At 42.2% G+C, this 15,730-nt stretch overlaps 1 protein-coding gene across 1 annotated transcript; it reads left to right on the top strand.

The window, feature by feature from the left end:
* Positions 1 to 662: 662 nt before the first annotated feature.
* LOC115111836 (fibroblast growth factor 10-like) lies at positions 663 to 13,237 on the top strand. Its single transcript, XM_029638316.2, has 3 exons — positions 663 to 2,820; positions 9,843 to 9,946; positions 12,221 to 13,237. The coding sequence occupies exons 1-3, from the start codon at positions 2,325 to 2,327 to the stop codon at positions 12,410 to 12,412; spliced, it is 792 nt and encodes a 263-aa protein (XP_029494176.1). The 5' UTR covers positions 663 to 2,324; the 3' UTR covers positions 12,413 to 13,237.
* The last annotated feature ends 2,493 nt before the right edge of the window (positions 13,238 to 15,730 follow it).

Below are 15,730 nucleotides of genomic sequence, written 5' to 3'. Positions count from 1 at the left end.
TAAAGTAGCCACTAAGAAAACCATAGGGACTTCAGGAGAGAAAGCAGAAGGCAAGACATGGCATCAACTTCTAAAGGGATGAGAGGAGGAGACAAGGACAAAAGGTGGTTTCAGAAGTATAATTTACAGTTACACTCAGCAAAATTCTTATTTTTATCTCTAAGTAGGAAATGACTCCCCTGTGTATGATGATGTCATCTTGCTGAGTCTACCTTTCGTTTCTTACAGTTTCAGTAACAGTCTCAGAAACCACCAATTCACAGATTGGAAATGTAGTTGAATAAAGTTAAATGGACTAAGTAATATTCTCCAACTAAATTGAATTACTGAACATTTGACAACGTGACACAGTTCTGAGTAGGGGGGTAAAAGAGCTTCTACTTGGCTGTGGGCCATGTGACACCTGACTCTCAGAGGAAGGTAGGTGAGATGAGAGAGGCCTGACAGATTCTCTTAGAGCAATTGGATTGAAACCAGCAGTGGTAACCTTATAGTGTGTTTTATCAGGAGAGATAAGAAATGACACACACACACTCACCATGCGCACTAAAACAGCCTACTCAGTAAAGTGTTTGAAACACCGATGTAACTGGTCTATTACTACCACACATACCTCTATGTTATCTACCCAGATAAATCCTATCCTACCCTGGTCTCCTTTCCCACCACCACCCTTGTCGTTCCGCCCCTTATTCTCTCTCTCTCACACACACACACACACACACATCACCCTGACACAGCCCACTCCAATATTTTACAGGGAGTGATGGGAAATGAGAGAACGGTAGGTGGAGTGGAGTGGGAGGGAATGCACGAGAGAAAGAGAACATATGTAAACATATGTTTCGCATGCCCATAAAGCCCTTTGAACGTCATTTAATTTAGAGAGAGAGAGAGAGAGAGAGAGAGATATGTGGAGCGATGAGAGAGGTGGAGGGGAAGAGAGAGAGAATGAGAGGTTGGGAGTCTCATATTCACATACACAAACACGAACACACATCTTTCAGTGACAGGTAAAGAGGTCAGACCAGGCGTCCTTCTATCCAGCCTGGCCTCAGAGCCATACGAAAAAAAGAAAAGAAAATGGAGCACTTCCAAAACTTATGATACTTACAAATAGTGTAGTTACTTTAGACAGAAATGAAAGCAAGGAGGTTGGTCGGGGTGGTTGTAATCCGTGACAGTCTAGCAATCCAAAGGTTGTGTGTTCAATTCACCTAACCTGCTACATAAATTCACCTAACCTTTGTTGTTTTAGTTCCCCTAACCTTTCACGTAAATTATCGTAACATTTTTGTTAGTTCTCCTAACCACCAATTCTCCCAGTAATTCTTATTTGTTGTTATGAGGCAACAAGCAACCTGGTTTCAGAGAAAGACGTATAATACTACACGTCATCCAAGATGTATAATAAGTTATGCCATCCAATTCGTATGCTATTGTTCGACCGAGTAAGACGTATGAAACTATAAGTCCTATAATTCGTATGTTATTGTATGACTGCTATCCCATTCACTTTGTAACCTAACATTACGTATCATACTAAAAGTTGTGTCACGGATTTACATACTGAAAAATACAAATTACCCTGAGACCATGTCACGTCAAACCCAGCAAGGGGAGCAAAACATCTTTAACACACACACCCCTCCTCAGCCTGTCACCTCAGTGAAGGTGGAGCCACTGTAGAGAGCGGGAGAGAGAGCGAGTCCACTCCACACTCATCCATGGAGAGAGAGGAGAGAGCAGCGGAGGATTTCACACTCAAATGTATTTGACCTTCTTTGTGAAATCTGGAAATCTGTGGAGGGTATCTGGCAGCAATGAGCTGTTGAATGTTTGAGACTTGAGGGATGGACCTGGAGAAAGTGTTATAGCAGAGCGGTCCTACATCAGTGGACCTTTCATTACTGGAGTAATCATCTGAGGAACTCTGGTTTGGAATTAAACTCAGCGGGACATAGGACGTCTGCTTGATTTGTCATTGGAATTCACTGACAGTATATGCACTGGTAAAAAAATACGGTGGGTGTTTATGTTTTTATTTATCTACCTGGACATCTGTATGGGAAGAAACGTGAAAGAGAGGGCTCTCAGATTGGTCATTGGAATTCATTGACTTTCAGTACAGTAACTGCTCTAGCTACCAAAAAAACAGGAGGAACAGAAGGACATCTCTTTTTGCGTAGAACCCTGGTAGAAAAGGTATCAGATAGCCCCATTTCCCAGGAGGGCTCCCCTCCCTGCCCTCCTAGCCTCCCCTGTCCCCAGCAGCATGTTCCAGGCTGTGAGGCTGATTCCAGTCCTCCCCAAACCACTCTACCATGAGCACATGGGCTGCTGGAGGGAGTAAGGCTGCCTCTGCCTGGTCCACCTCTGGGTCTTGGTTTAGGTCTGGCTCTGGGTCCAGGTTTAGGTCTGGTTCTGGGTCTGGGCTAAGGTCTGGCTCCAGCTCCATCTCTGGGTCCTCCTTTTCCAGCCTGTCACTGTCTCTGCTGCTAGCACTGCTGCTCTCCCTTTCTGTCCCTTTGGTTGTCTGTCATCAACCTCTCTACAAAGGCAGGAACCAGCCCCACAGCCCCAACAGCACTCTTAGTGCCCCGGTGAACAGTTCCCTGGCTGGGTCCAGGATTGGAGGAACTGGGCAGACTGGGGATCCCTTAGGAAGGACAGGGGGTCCACTTGGGAGGCATGTACGCAGCTACAACCACCTGCAGGGAGATGTGCGGCGGAGAAAGCTCTTCTCCTTCCAGAAGTTCTTCCTGCGGATCGATAAGTATGGCAGAGTCAACGGGACCAAGAGCAAAGATGACCCACTCAGTAAGTAATCACAAGAGTATGTTTTTCAATTTGTAGGAAAGTGAAAGAGGGGGAAACACAGGTTCAACCATAGTGTATTAAAAATGAACCATTGTGTTGTTCAGGCTTTCTCAAACCTGGCACGGTCTTCACTACAGAATATCATACAAATTACAGGGGGAAAAAGGAAACAAATTCAAATGATTGACTTGAGTTGAATAACTTTAATGAATAACTGTTTTTTTTTTGCATTGATCATTTCAAATACTGTATGTTGAATCAAAATGGCAAGATTTGTCTCCTGGCAGTTCACGGACGTTAAACCTTTTAGTTTCGTTCACATTCCCGATTAGAAGCTCCTTTTTTCCATCTCTAGCAAACATCCATGTGATATCTGGCCTCTCCAAACATTCAGCACAATGATGGTAGATCTCAGATGGCTAAAACAGGACAAGGGAGGAATAGATTACCAACCTGTTATCTGTCATTATTCACTGCCCAGGGTAAATAGCCCTGATAACAACTAGACAGGAGCAGGACTGGGGGAAGGAGAGGAAACGTCAATCACTACCATGCTCTGAGACTCTTAACACACACAGCCAGTCTGCTACATAATGCTGATTACCGTCTGGTTTATGATCAATGCAGTATAATGTGATTGTGATCGGATACATTTACACAGGTGGCCGTAACATAAAATGGGGATGTTTTTTGACTCACGCCAAATTTTTGTGCCTTGAATATCCTATTGTAAACGGTGTGGCATGACCAGTAACGTGTCTAAACACGGTCTTCACTGCAGCTCTTTTGATTTAGTTTTCTCAGTGATCACTTGGAGAGAAAACAAAAAACCTTTCTATCAACCCACTTCCCAATTAGCTACGTGTGTGAGCCTATCTGTGTGCTGGCACTCACATGCTCAAGTGGGTGTGTGTTCGGATGTAGAAACCAAGGAACCAGCCGCACATGTGCCCACTTAAACTACAACCTCCACCCACCCACCCACCCACCACACCTACCACCCCCCATCCCCTGTATATGGTACTCAAACATTTCTCCTGGGAGTTCTTAACCACACATTCAATCAAAGACACTTATGGGAAACAGTAAGGGATGTAAAAATGCCACTAATGGTGTTTGTTTTGGCAAGAATATGACAGAAATGTCTTTATAGACTCGGCCCTTTTATATAAATGCATTTATAGACTTTAAACTGTCTTTATTTGACAGTGAGGCAAAAATGCAATGAATTTCAATGTGCCCCTTTCGGGTATTTGTGAAATAGTACAACAGCCAGGCTAGCAATGTCTTTACTAAGATGATTGGTGGGTTCAACTTGACGCTATAGTACGTGTAAACCTATTGAACCTATCAATTATCTCTCACCATTACTCATCACAATTCTTTACATTTCTAGGCTACAATACTACTGTACTAGTAGTATATATTAGTAATATTCTGTCGTATATATTACTAAGCATTTGCAAAAGGTGACCAAGTTTATCTTTGGGATGGGTATGAATGCAGTGGTAGGGGGGTTGGGCGGACACTAATTCATGAATGACATGGTTAACGTCATTGTGGTCACATCAAAGCTACGAGTGTTCAGTATCAACGGTGGTACCGTCACAAAGCCGTGTCCTGGGGGGGACTGGGGACAGTGTGTGTGGATTATATGGCCCACGATCAGGTTCACAGGGAAAGGGATACTACAGAAGAGCAGCTCTAGTTTCTGCTCTGGACCAGGGGCTAGACATGATCCCTGGGAGGATGTCCTAGACATGATCCCTGGGAGGATGTCCTAGACATGATCCCAGGGAGGATGTCCTTTGTGGGCCCTTGAAATGGCACTAGATCAGGTTTTTGGCACTGATTCTGTGGTAATGCCCAGCTCAACACTCCGGGTTGATAGAAAATAATAACATAGGATCGATATAGTGTATGAATAAAACTAGAAAAGGCAATTTCCTAAACTAAATCTGTGTGCTTGTTCTTGCTAGGAGCAATCACATTAAATATGTTGAGTTAAAGGTCTGGTAATCTTTCCATAGATATGTTAAATCATGATTATGTTTATGCACTACAAAAGCATATCTGTAGACAATGTTACCAGTTTTGATTTAAAAAAAAAAAACATCCCTCACTCTCTCACTAGTCATTCTCATTACTTCTCTTTAGAGATATGGTTTGCGTCAAGTTTGCTTGTGTGCAAGGCTGAGCCCCGACCTTTGAACCCTGGTTACAACAGTGCAGCAATAGAAGGGAAACAACTGGTTTGGGGTTTGAAATACCAACCTTGCTAGCACAGATCTCTACAGATGTAGAGGTGGTGGTTTTGGGGGCTGCCCATGGTCCTGTGAGGACCCTGCTCTGTTTAAGAGCCTGTATCCAACCTCCCACAGATTTATAGGGATGCCAGTGCAAAACTGTCCCACATGGCACTCCATCATGCTGGATTCTGCTGGGAGCTGACAGAGAGACGGGGCTGGAATGGAAACCCCGGAAATATGGAGCTCTGCTAAAATAAGCACATGGGTATAAAGCGACACAAGCTAGCCGGCATGCAGAGTAACAAAAAATGCCTAATTTGCTATACATTGTTACATTTCGCCAAGCATTTCTAATGAATTGTACATTGCTACTGAGAACAGTAATGGTGGACTCTAGCAGTGCTAACTGAGGCACTAACAGATGTGTGGCGGCAGACGGATTAGTCTAATTACACCCAAACTGGGATTGTGTGAGTATGAGCCCAGCCTGTCAAGAGCGCAGGAGGCAAATATAGGAGGCCACCAAACGTGTCTGTGTGTCTCTCTCTCTCTCTGCCAGGGTCCATGTGTGCTGAGGCGCCAACGGACTTGGCCTGACATGGTCCCCACTTGCTCTCTCGCTGTGTGTGTGTGTGTGCCCCCCACAGAAGGGAAACCACAGCCAGTACTCTCAGGGACACTGAGATAGAGATGTAAAGTTGTTTATGGACGTGGATAGAGGAAGGATATGAGCAAACTAATTACATTCATTGTGGTCCTCATCTGCTTAACAGCTGATTTATGTTTCCATCAATCCCATATTTCAACATGACAGTACAGTTCGAATGTTCCAGATCTCTGTGTATATTTTTCCTCATTCTTAAATCAAGCAGTCTACCGTATCTGTACTGTAAGCTCTGTCAAATTCTTCTCAGACAACACATATTTTTCAAAGAGTAAACTTCCAGTTACCAAGAATAACAATGCAAACTGCAAAACACATCTGAACTTGGCAACCCACTGTGGAAAATCCACCTTTAATTCACTTTGGCATTGTCTGCACCCCTTCGACCCTAACGCACTATTTGCTGTAGTAACTACAAACAGAGCGTATCAAATGAGCAACACATTAGGAAAAGGAATCCAGTATGCAACAGATATTTCCTTAAATAAACAGATGGAAATGTGTGGTTGACCCAGGGCTGGGCTATGTTTTTATGCGTGGTGTATCAGAATCACCACAACACAACACACAGGTGTCACATTTGGTGCTGGGTGTTGTGATGTGTAGTATGTTAAATGAAGAACACATTTGACCTCGTGGCTTTGTTTTGTGGCATTGTGGATATCATTCCTAAGTGAGCAAGTAGACATGAATCATCACAGACTGAGTGGATACAGGTGGGAACTACTATAGACTCGAGTGTGTGTGTATGTGCATGAGTGTGTTCACGCATACAGATGTGGGTCTTAATTTGAACCCATTTGCTACAGCAGGAAAGGGATCCTGCAGCAACAGGAAATGATAATTATTATGTGGATTATAATTAATGGACATTTTTTAAAGGGGTTGCTACATTTTTCGTTAGGGCAAATGACATTTTAAAGTGGAAATTACAAAATATGAAAGCCTTAAACCTTGAATACACTACAAGTTTGCATTTCCTGCAGGGAAATTCTCAGCAACAAAAGAGTGATCCAATTAAGATCCTACATCCGAATGGGTGTGTGTACACAATGTGTACAATGTATACTCTATGTTTGTGTGGGGGGAGAGACTCTTTGTATGTGTGTGTGTGTGCTCAAACTTTATAAGAGCCGTCTCGCCCCAGCCTCCGGCGTGTGTCTTTGATCAGTGGTCATTAAGTTATTTCTAATCCTCATCTCCCTGTCTCTCTGTCATGGCCTCTGTTCTCCTCTGTTCTTTCTTCTTTCATCCCTAGCATGTTTACAGAGGGGCCAGAGACAGCCTTAGATAGTCTTACATCCTCACACGATACCGGACACCTGATCCCTTACAGAAGCAACTCTCAGATCTTCAATGGCCGTTGTGTCATAGTCCCCACCACCACTTCACCTAACGGCAGAGCTGGGCGATATGGACAAAAGTCCATATCACTGTAAATGTACTGAATTATCATGGTAACGATACATTTAACGAGTTTACAACATTAAAGTGCACCACATTTTTTTTTTTTTGATATAACCCTAAAAACGACTACTACTTTGAATGTTGTCGCTGTCAATAGTCCCATTAACAATCACACATATTAGCAAACTTATATCATTTCAAACTTGTCAGCCAACCATCCTAGCTGACAATGTCACAAAAATGACCACCTTTACTCCACACACAGAGAAGCGTACAAAGATCTCCTTCGCCCTCCATTTGGCAAATCTGACCATAAATCTATCCTGATTCCTGCTTACAAGAAAAAATAAAAGCAGGAAGCACCAGTGACTCGGTCAAATAAAAAGAGTTCAGTTGAAGCAGATGCTAAGCTACAGGACTGTTTTGCTAGCACAGACTAGAATATGTTCCGGGACTCTTCCTATGGTATTGAGGTGTACACCACATCAGTCATTGACTTCATCAATAAGTTAATTGATGATGTCGTCCCCACAGTAACTGTACGTACATACCACAACCAGAAGCCATGGATTACAGGCAACATCCTCACTGAGCCGAAGGCTACAGCTGCCGCTTTCAAGGAGTGGGATTCTAACCCGGAAGCTTAAAAGAAATCCCTCCGACGAACCATCAATCAGGCAAAGTGTCAATACAGGACTAAGATAAAAATCGTACTACACCGGCTCCGACGCTTGTCGGATGTGGCAGGGCTTGCAATCCATAACAGACTACATAGTGAAGCACAGCCGAGAGCTGCCCAGTGACACGAGCCTACCAGACGTGTGTGCGTGCGTGCGTGCGTGTGTGTATTGCAAGATAGGATAACAACACCACACAGGAAATGGGAAGAAGAAGTCAAGGAGTGAGGCATGAAATCAAACGTGCCATGGGAAACAGAGAGGGGTCATTAACACACACCAGCATCAGATTAGATAAATGTGTGTGTGTGTGTGTGTGTGTGTGTGTGTGTGGATGATAAGTGGGCTCTCTGGTCAAAGGACACATTAGGAAGCTGTATCTCTCTGACCTCTGATACTACGAGCACAATTAATAACCTCAGCTGTCTACAACAACAGCATGCTATGGTTACTAGGGTATAATTCAACCTTTTCGAATGGCTTTTAGGTAACCAGAATATTTGCACTGTGAATTGGTGGCCTACATACCAAACAAGCCAAACTGTTCACACATAAATCTAATCTGCAACTGTTATAATCCTCATGCCAATTGTAATGTTTGTACCATGTTTTGTGCTGCTACCACGTTGTGTTGCTACCATGTTGTTGTTATGTTGTGTTGCTACCATGCTGGGTTGTCATGTGTTGCTGCCTTGCTATGTTGTTGTCTTAGGTCTCTCTTTATGTAGTGTTGTCTCTCCTGTCGTGATGTGTATTTTATCCTATATTTATATTTTATTTATTAATCCCAGCCCCTGTCCCTGCAGGAGGCCTTGTGGTAGGCTGTCATTGTCAATAAGAATTTGTTCTTAACTGACTTGCCTAGTTAAATAAAGGTTAAATCAATTTAAAAATTAAAATGAGTTAAGGTGAAGTCTGTTGTTTTGTGTAGAGGGGATGTAGATGAAGCAAGCTTATTTGGATGAAATCATGGATGGATGGATGGATGATGGATGAATGGATGAAAACTCTACCCTACAGTTGAAGAGATTCTTTAGGATTTTCTATGACTATTAACTAGAGTATTTTATGTATCTACTGAGCACCATAAGTAGCATAACAGTTCAAATAGGGGGTGCTGATACCTGTCCTGATATCTGCCCTTTTTCACACATGAACAACCTGTACAAGTGTGTGGTGTGAAATTGAAATGTGTTTTTTGAATATCCCACTTCCCCTGCCATTATTGATGCGACCCTGGAGCAATTAGGGTTAAAGCTGCAATATGTAACTTTTTGGGAGAGGAAAAGAAAATTCACATAGAAATATGAGTTACAGCTCTGTCATAAAGACAGTCGAAGAAATGGTAGATATGTTCTATGTGCGCTATTCTTGCTTGTTTTGTCACAAACAGAAATTAGGCAAACTATAGGATTTTTTGCCACCGGGAAATGGATTTCTACATAGTGCATCGTTAGGTGCCTTGCTCAAAGGCAGATCGACAGATTTTTCACCTAGTTGGCTCTAGGATTTGAACTCGCAACTTTTTGGTTACTGGTCCAATGCTCCAACTGCTAGGCTACCTGACACCTAGTTGGCTATGAACCCACACAATTTCACCTAGAGGCTTTCTCAAACCCATCCAGCCAATGTATTGTCTTAAGAAAGGCTCTAGCCGGAACATTTAATGTGTCAATTATTGATGGGCTTGGCTTGGGTAACAATAGATGTATTCCTATCACCTCACTTGACAGTCTGTGCTGCTGTCCATGGACCATATAGATCTGTCCATGGACCATATAGATCTGTCCATTTCCCTTTATCTGACACAGCTGGTGGCTGGGCCTTTGTCTTCCTCAATCAGGAGGGGCAGGCAGACTGCTGACTGTTTTACAAACTCTTATCTGCAGTGTATATGACTACAGCGGATCCGGAACACTAGCTTCTATTTCCTCTGCCTCTGATGTCCCTTAAATCCTCCCCTACAAGTGGTCATGGTGATTATAAATGGCTTATAAAAATGTGTTTTTTTGTGTTTATTCTCAGGTATTCTGGAGATCACATCAGTGGATGTGGGCGTGGTGGCTATCAAAGGACTGGGCAGTAACTACTACCTGGCTATCAGCACCAAGGGAGAGCTGTATGGAGCGGTCAGTATCCGTGTCAGAGTTCATTCAACAAGCCTCAAAGAGATTCCCTTAGATTCTTCCGTCTTTATCACAAGATTGTTTAACTATGTAGCTGCTTTCACGTTCAACCAATGGTGCAGTGGAAACTGTGAAAAGTGCTAAGAGTACACAAGCATTTAAAGACGAAATTGGAAGTCGGCAAGTCATGACTATAGTTCTAAGGGACACAGACATTAGATTGCATCACATTTATCACTGATTTGAATAATTAACCATTTCTATTGAATGTACCCTTCTGGTACATCTTGACTAAGTTGAATTGGTTCCCACTGGGCAAAATCAATGTTGTTTTCAACTTCATTTTTCAACGTATTGTGACGTGGAAACTACGTGGAAAATATATTGGATTTGAAAAAAAGCCATCAACTGTTGTTTTTGAGAGGAAATTTCAACCACAGGATTATTTTCAACATTGACCAGCATTGTATAACATGTGTTGAATTTGTACCTTTGAAACAATGTCAGATCTTCAACTCAATATCCACTATAAGAAAGAAAGAAAATGCTGGTCAGCACCTCCTACTGGGTAGTTGATATATATGCAGCTACCCTTTAGTCTCCCATCCAGGGTTTTAACCAAGCCTGGCTTTGATATTTATCACCAATGTGCTTTTGCGAGAATGTTTGTTGAGAAATCTCCACTTAATAGATTCACTGTTGCTATCATAGTCATTCCCAAGCGTAGGTTTAAGAGAGCAAATTAGATGTAACCATATATTTTCAATCATGTATCATCAATGATGCTATTTAGGCCTATATAGCATTTGGGATGTCATCAATAGCTATGGTTTAAATTCAACCCAGGGTTCAACTGAAACTAGACAATGCCTATAGGTCTAGGCCTAGGATTTTAAGCTTTGGTTGATTTCAAAAGTAATCTACAAGTTAGTAAAACAAATATGTTGGATTCACATCTCCATCCAAACCAAACATTGAAGTTAAAGAATATAACTGTATTTAAAGTGCATTTAAAAGTTTGATTTTATTTGATTGAATCCTATTAATTAGCTTAGATTTTTGGTTTTAATGGAGACGTGAATCCATCATTTCAATTATTCATGTGCAGACAAACTGGAAGTAAGCCAGACACAGTGGCACAGACAGAACTACCCAAGGACACAGATCCTTCAAATGTTGCTATTAGGTTGCGTTGACAACCAAACACAATTCAAGTATCACTTTTGACATTCAAAAGTAAATAGTGTATTAACTTGTTGACCAGTTAAACAAGTATATGTTGGATTCAGGTCTCAATCTCAACCAAAAATAAAAGTTAAAGAATAGGACTAAAGCCCGTTGCTCAGATGGGACTACCCAAGCAGTAGATACATCTCCTTTGAACGTTGATATTTGGTTGCATGGTTAACCAAACACAATTCAATATTACTTTTGTAATACAATAATGTAACCGTATTTATTCAACACATCCCATGCCACATTCTGAGGTTACTGTAACAATACATGTCTTCTTATGTAATCATAGAAAGCGGCATGTTCAAGATAGCGCGCAAATGTCACAGGTCTGTGGAGACTTTCAAAATGGATATAATAATATGCGTAGAATCTCCGTTGACCACTTGCACTATATATTTAAGTCATCTCAATTGCAATCCAGGTCACTTGGTTGCGCTATTAGATGAAGCACAATGTTGACACATTAAGTTGTTGTACAAATAAACGAAATATCTAACGTTGTATTCCCATTTAAACGTTGTTGTGTTCCCATTTAAACGTTGTTGTGTTTTTAAATGGTTGAACGCGCAGTAATGACAAATTTAGGTGACAACTAAAACAAAAATCGGACATTGATTTTCGATCGGAATTTCGTTGTGCTTTTAGATTGTTGAAAGCATAGCGACAACACATTGGGAATTAAACAAACTTTTGACTGTCTTTTTGAGTGGCTGAAAATAGGTTGTAATATAATTGATCAATCTATCAACCAAATATTACCCAATTCTCCACGTCGGAATTACGTTATGTACCCAGTGGGATATCAGTTAGCTAATTAGAATGAATTCGGTTGAATAAACACCGGGAAATATTTGGATTTGGATTTAAACTCTTGTATGAACAGTACACCACTGGATGAACTATAGTGGGGGTATTTTTACATCCTTTGCCAGTGTATGCACTTCAAAAAATGGAAATGGTTGAATCAGTATAAAATGGATTCAGTCAGTATCCAAATACACATATGTGAATGTAACCCAATAATGTCCCTTGTTCTTCCAGAAAGAGTTTGGCATTGACTGCACACTGAAGGAACGTATTGAAGAGAACGGCTATAACACCTACGCCTCAGCCGAGTGGAGGAACAAGAAGAGACAGATGTTTGTGGGCCTGAGTGTCCACGGGAGGCCACTGCGAGGGAAGAAAACACGGAGGAGGAATACGGCCACACACTTCCTCCCCATCATGGTGTGATGATGATGAGGAGCCTTTTACTGGACTAGACCCTGTCGGAGAGCTAATTCAGCACTGAACAACCTTTCAACTAAGGATAAGAAAGGAATCTGGACAGAGAGCATCTGAACTAAAATACATATTTTGTCTAAGGAAGTTACTTAACTGCGCAGATGCTGCCTCCCACTGGGCACGGACGTCAATTCAACGTCTATCCCACGTTGGTTCAATGTGATTTCATTGAAATTACTTGGAGCTATGTTGATTCAACCAGCTGTGCCCAGTGGGGCTGCTTCTGACTTTGCTTGAGATGGTTTATTGTTTTGGGGGATGGACAGTGTTTTCTGTGGCACATGGTGAAATATAAACTCTATTCTGTGCCAAATTCATTTGAAGGAGGTGGACTGAAGGAGGACGTGACATGTATGGGGGGGGGGGGGGTACAAAGTAGGAGGCTGTTTCACACATCAAGTGGATGAACTGAGGAAGCACTGGTTTTGTGTGTACAAAACACTTGTTACAAACTGTAATTCACTGGTTCTCAATCGCATTTCAATCATCTGAACAGGTTTAGAAATCAAGAAGAAGGGCTAACAGATCATCATGCGAAAACAGCAATAAACTATTGAGCAAGATCCTCGTGCTCATTTTAGGCCTGAAACCATAACAAAAGTGAATATATAATGTATACTTAAACCACTGAGTTCTGACTGTGTTGAAGCAAATTATTTATTTTGTGTAATATTTAACTGGAGGTGGAAAGAAGGTGAACGTTTATTTGCATTCTTTTACACCTCTAATGTCTGTAAGAGAAAATAAAACGAGACGTTTCCTCCTCTGCATCCAGATGTTCTCATGTCCATCACTAAAGTGTGCAACTCAAACTGGTTGACTCAGTAAACATCTGACCAGTACACATATGAGAATGTGAACTTATCCCTCTTGTACTATAGAATATCAAGTAGATGTCTACATAGGTAACAGGTTGTGCTAAAAGAAAGATAACTCAGAGCACAGAAAACAAGTGTAGTTTTCGAATGACAAAAGGTAACCATTACAGGCCCACCAGATATTCCATGTGGCAACCATTGCGCTAATGATTAGAGTTCCCAAACAAACTGGAAACATACAGGCCAACCACATCAAAACGGAAGGGAGGTAACTACCCTGGTATGGGCTGTAGATGCTTACATCATTTTTTTCAACTATCACCCCATTACCGTGGAGCCGAATGTTGCGGAGGCCTTGGGCCACATGGATACAGAAAGAAAGCCTTTTTTCATACAGTAAGTAATATGAAGAACAATTGACAGTATGTAGACCACACGTTTCTGCATTGTATTGTCCCACATCAAACCCTTACTAGAATGTGGTGCAGGGTATGTGGGGTAGGAGGCTGTGAGTGTGTGTTTGTGTGTGCGTGCATGTGTGGGCACATGCGATGTGTGTACACGATGCGTGCGTGAGAGAGATGTCCGTATGACCTGTGTCGCGCCAACACACGTCCCCCTGTAATCGTCAACAAACGCTCTAATCAATGACAGCTGTCAGATGCCAGATCAAAAGACCAGGGGGGAGAATGTTAACACCACGAACGCTCGGTCCTGTGCCTCTCTCATCTAAATATATTTGTATGTAAGGGCGTGAAATTGGGAAAAGAGCACAAAGTGTGTGCAAAACAAAACGTGAAAATGTCCAGATTTACCCCATTCAACTAGAGACTGTGATTCCTGGCCTGGAACGACTGTAAATGCTTGGAGATACTGTAGGATGCTAGGGATCATGACGGTATTTGTTTTGCGCTAGAAATGCTAATATTGTCCCCGTAATGATGGCGTATGGACTCACGACAAATGATTTTGTGGTGTTGCAATGCATTTCCAACATACTGCAATGGTCCTTGCTATATGAGCCAAGTTAAATTCCCACCAAATGGGGTTAACCCTATTGATGCAACGCGTAGGGTGTTTGCCTTTCCCGCCAGCGACACAGGTTTGATTCCCTGCCGTGCCGTTCGCTACGTTGGTGTCAGAAGTGGAATGGTGACTGTGAGGCCATTGGAGCGCATGGCTTAGATGTGTGAGGTGGCTGAATAGTCGAGGTCTGCCTTCCCATTCCGAGGGGACAGTATAGCAATCCTCGCTGAGCTACGTTACAATTTCCACCATGGCCTTGATATCGTCCCCTTTTCACTGCATTTCCTTGGATTTTAACATTATGCTATATTGTTACTTGGTCACAGATAGTGGGGGTATTTTTATATCCTTTGCCAGTGTATGCAATTCAAAAATGACGTTTTAACGATTTAATGAGCCATTCGCAGTTTCACTGTATCGGCCGTGTCTACTTAGACTTGCATGGCTTAATCTTTGAGACAAGCATATGCTACTGGCAGGATCAACCAGGTAGCCAATCACAACATAGAGGTTGTACCTATAAACTATTTGCCCTGAACACACAGCCAGTGCCCCCCCCGCCCCCCCCCCCCCCACACACACACACACACCCCAGCTAGCAAGGACTCCAAAAGGCATTGTCATCTTCTATGCATTCCTAAGACTTGACTTGTGAATGTTTGAACTCCCTCCAAGACACCCATTTGGGGGAAAAACAGCAATAGCAGAAAATAGGGGAAGTAATCTTTTATCAAAGTGTGTCTCCACATTTCTGGAACGGGAATGCTCTTTGACATAATGTGATCCAGCTTTGGGAAACATGTGGAAAATGACTGAAGGCTAAACAACTAATGAATGCTTATTGTTTATGTCTGGTGAAACACACATGTTTGTAGTGGGCAGCTACTGAGAGAGCAGCAGAGGGAGAGTGGCACATGTGAGAGGGTTTGATCCACAAGGATCCTGATTCTGCTCTCTGATGCATGCGTCTGTGGTTGTATTGTAGTGTGGGAGGTGGGTGGTAAGTTTATATTATTCGACCACCCCACTCTCTTTCATTGCTAAAGAACTTGGGTCACATCTATCATGATATGTGTATTTGATTAACTTACTTTTTTGCTTCAGATCAATGTAGTCCTCCTGGGACTTTTTTCCAGTCTGCTTCCGTTCGGTTGTCACTAGTTACCACCGCCACAAAAGCAACATGGACTATATCGTACAAATGTATGAAAACAAACATTTGAGGTTAGTTTAAGGTTAGGACTAGGCATAATGTTAGTAGTGTTGTTATAGTTCAACTCAGATTATAAGAATATACATTTTAAAAATGTATATTGGCTATGATAACTAGTCTACAGACGACCCACTCCGCTCCAAGTTGATGCTCTGCCACTCCCTTCCCCTAGAGGTCACCAATACCTTCACTTGCATATGAATAATCAGC

This window comes from Oncorhynchus nerka, linkage group LG27 (assembly GCF_034236695.1).
Source record: "Oncorhynchus nerka isolate Pitt River linkage group LG27, Oner_Uvic_2.0, whole genome shotgun sequence".
Taxonomy (NCBI): Eukaryota; Metazoa; Chordata; class Actinopteri; order Salmoniformes; family Salmonidae; genus Oncorhynchus; species Oncorhynchus nerka.
This window is presented reverse-complemented; position numbering and strand designations above follow the sequence as displayed.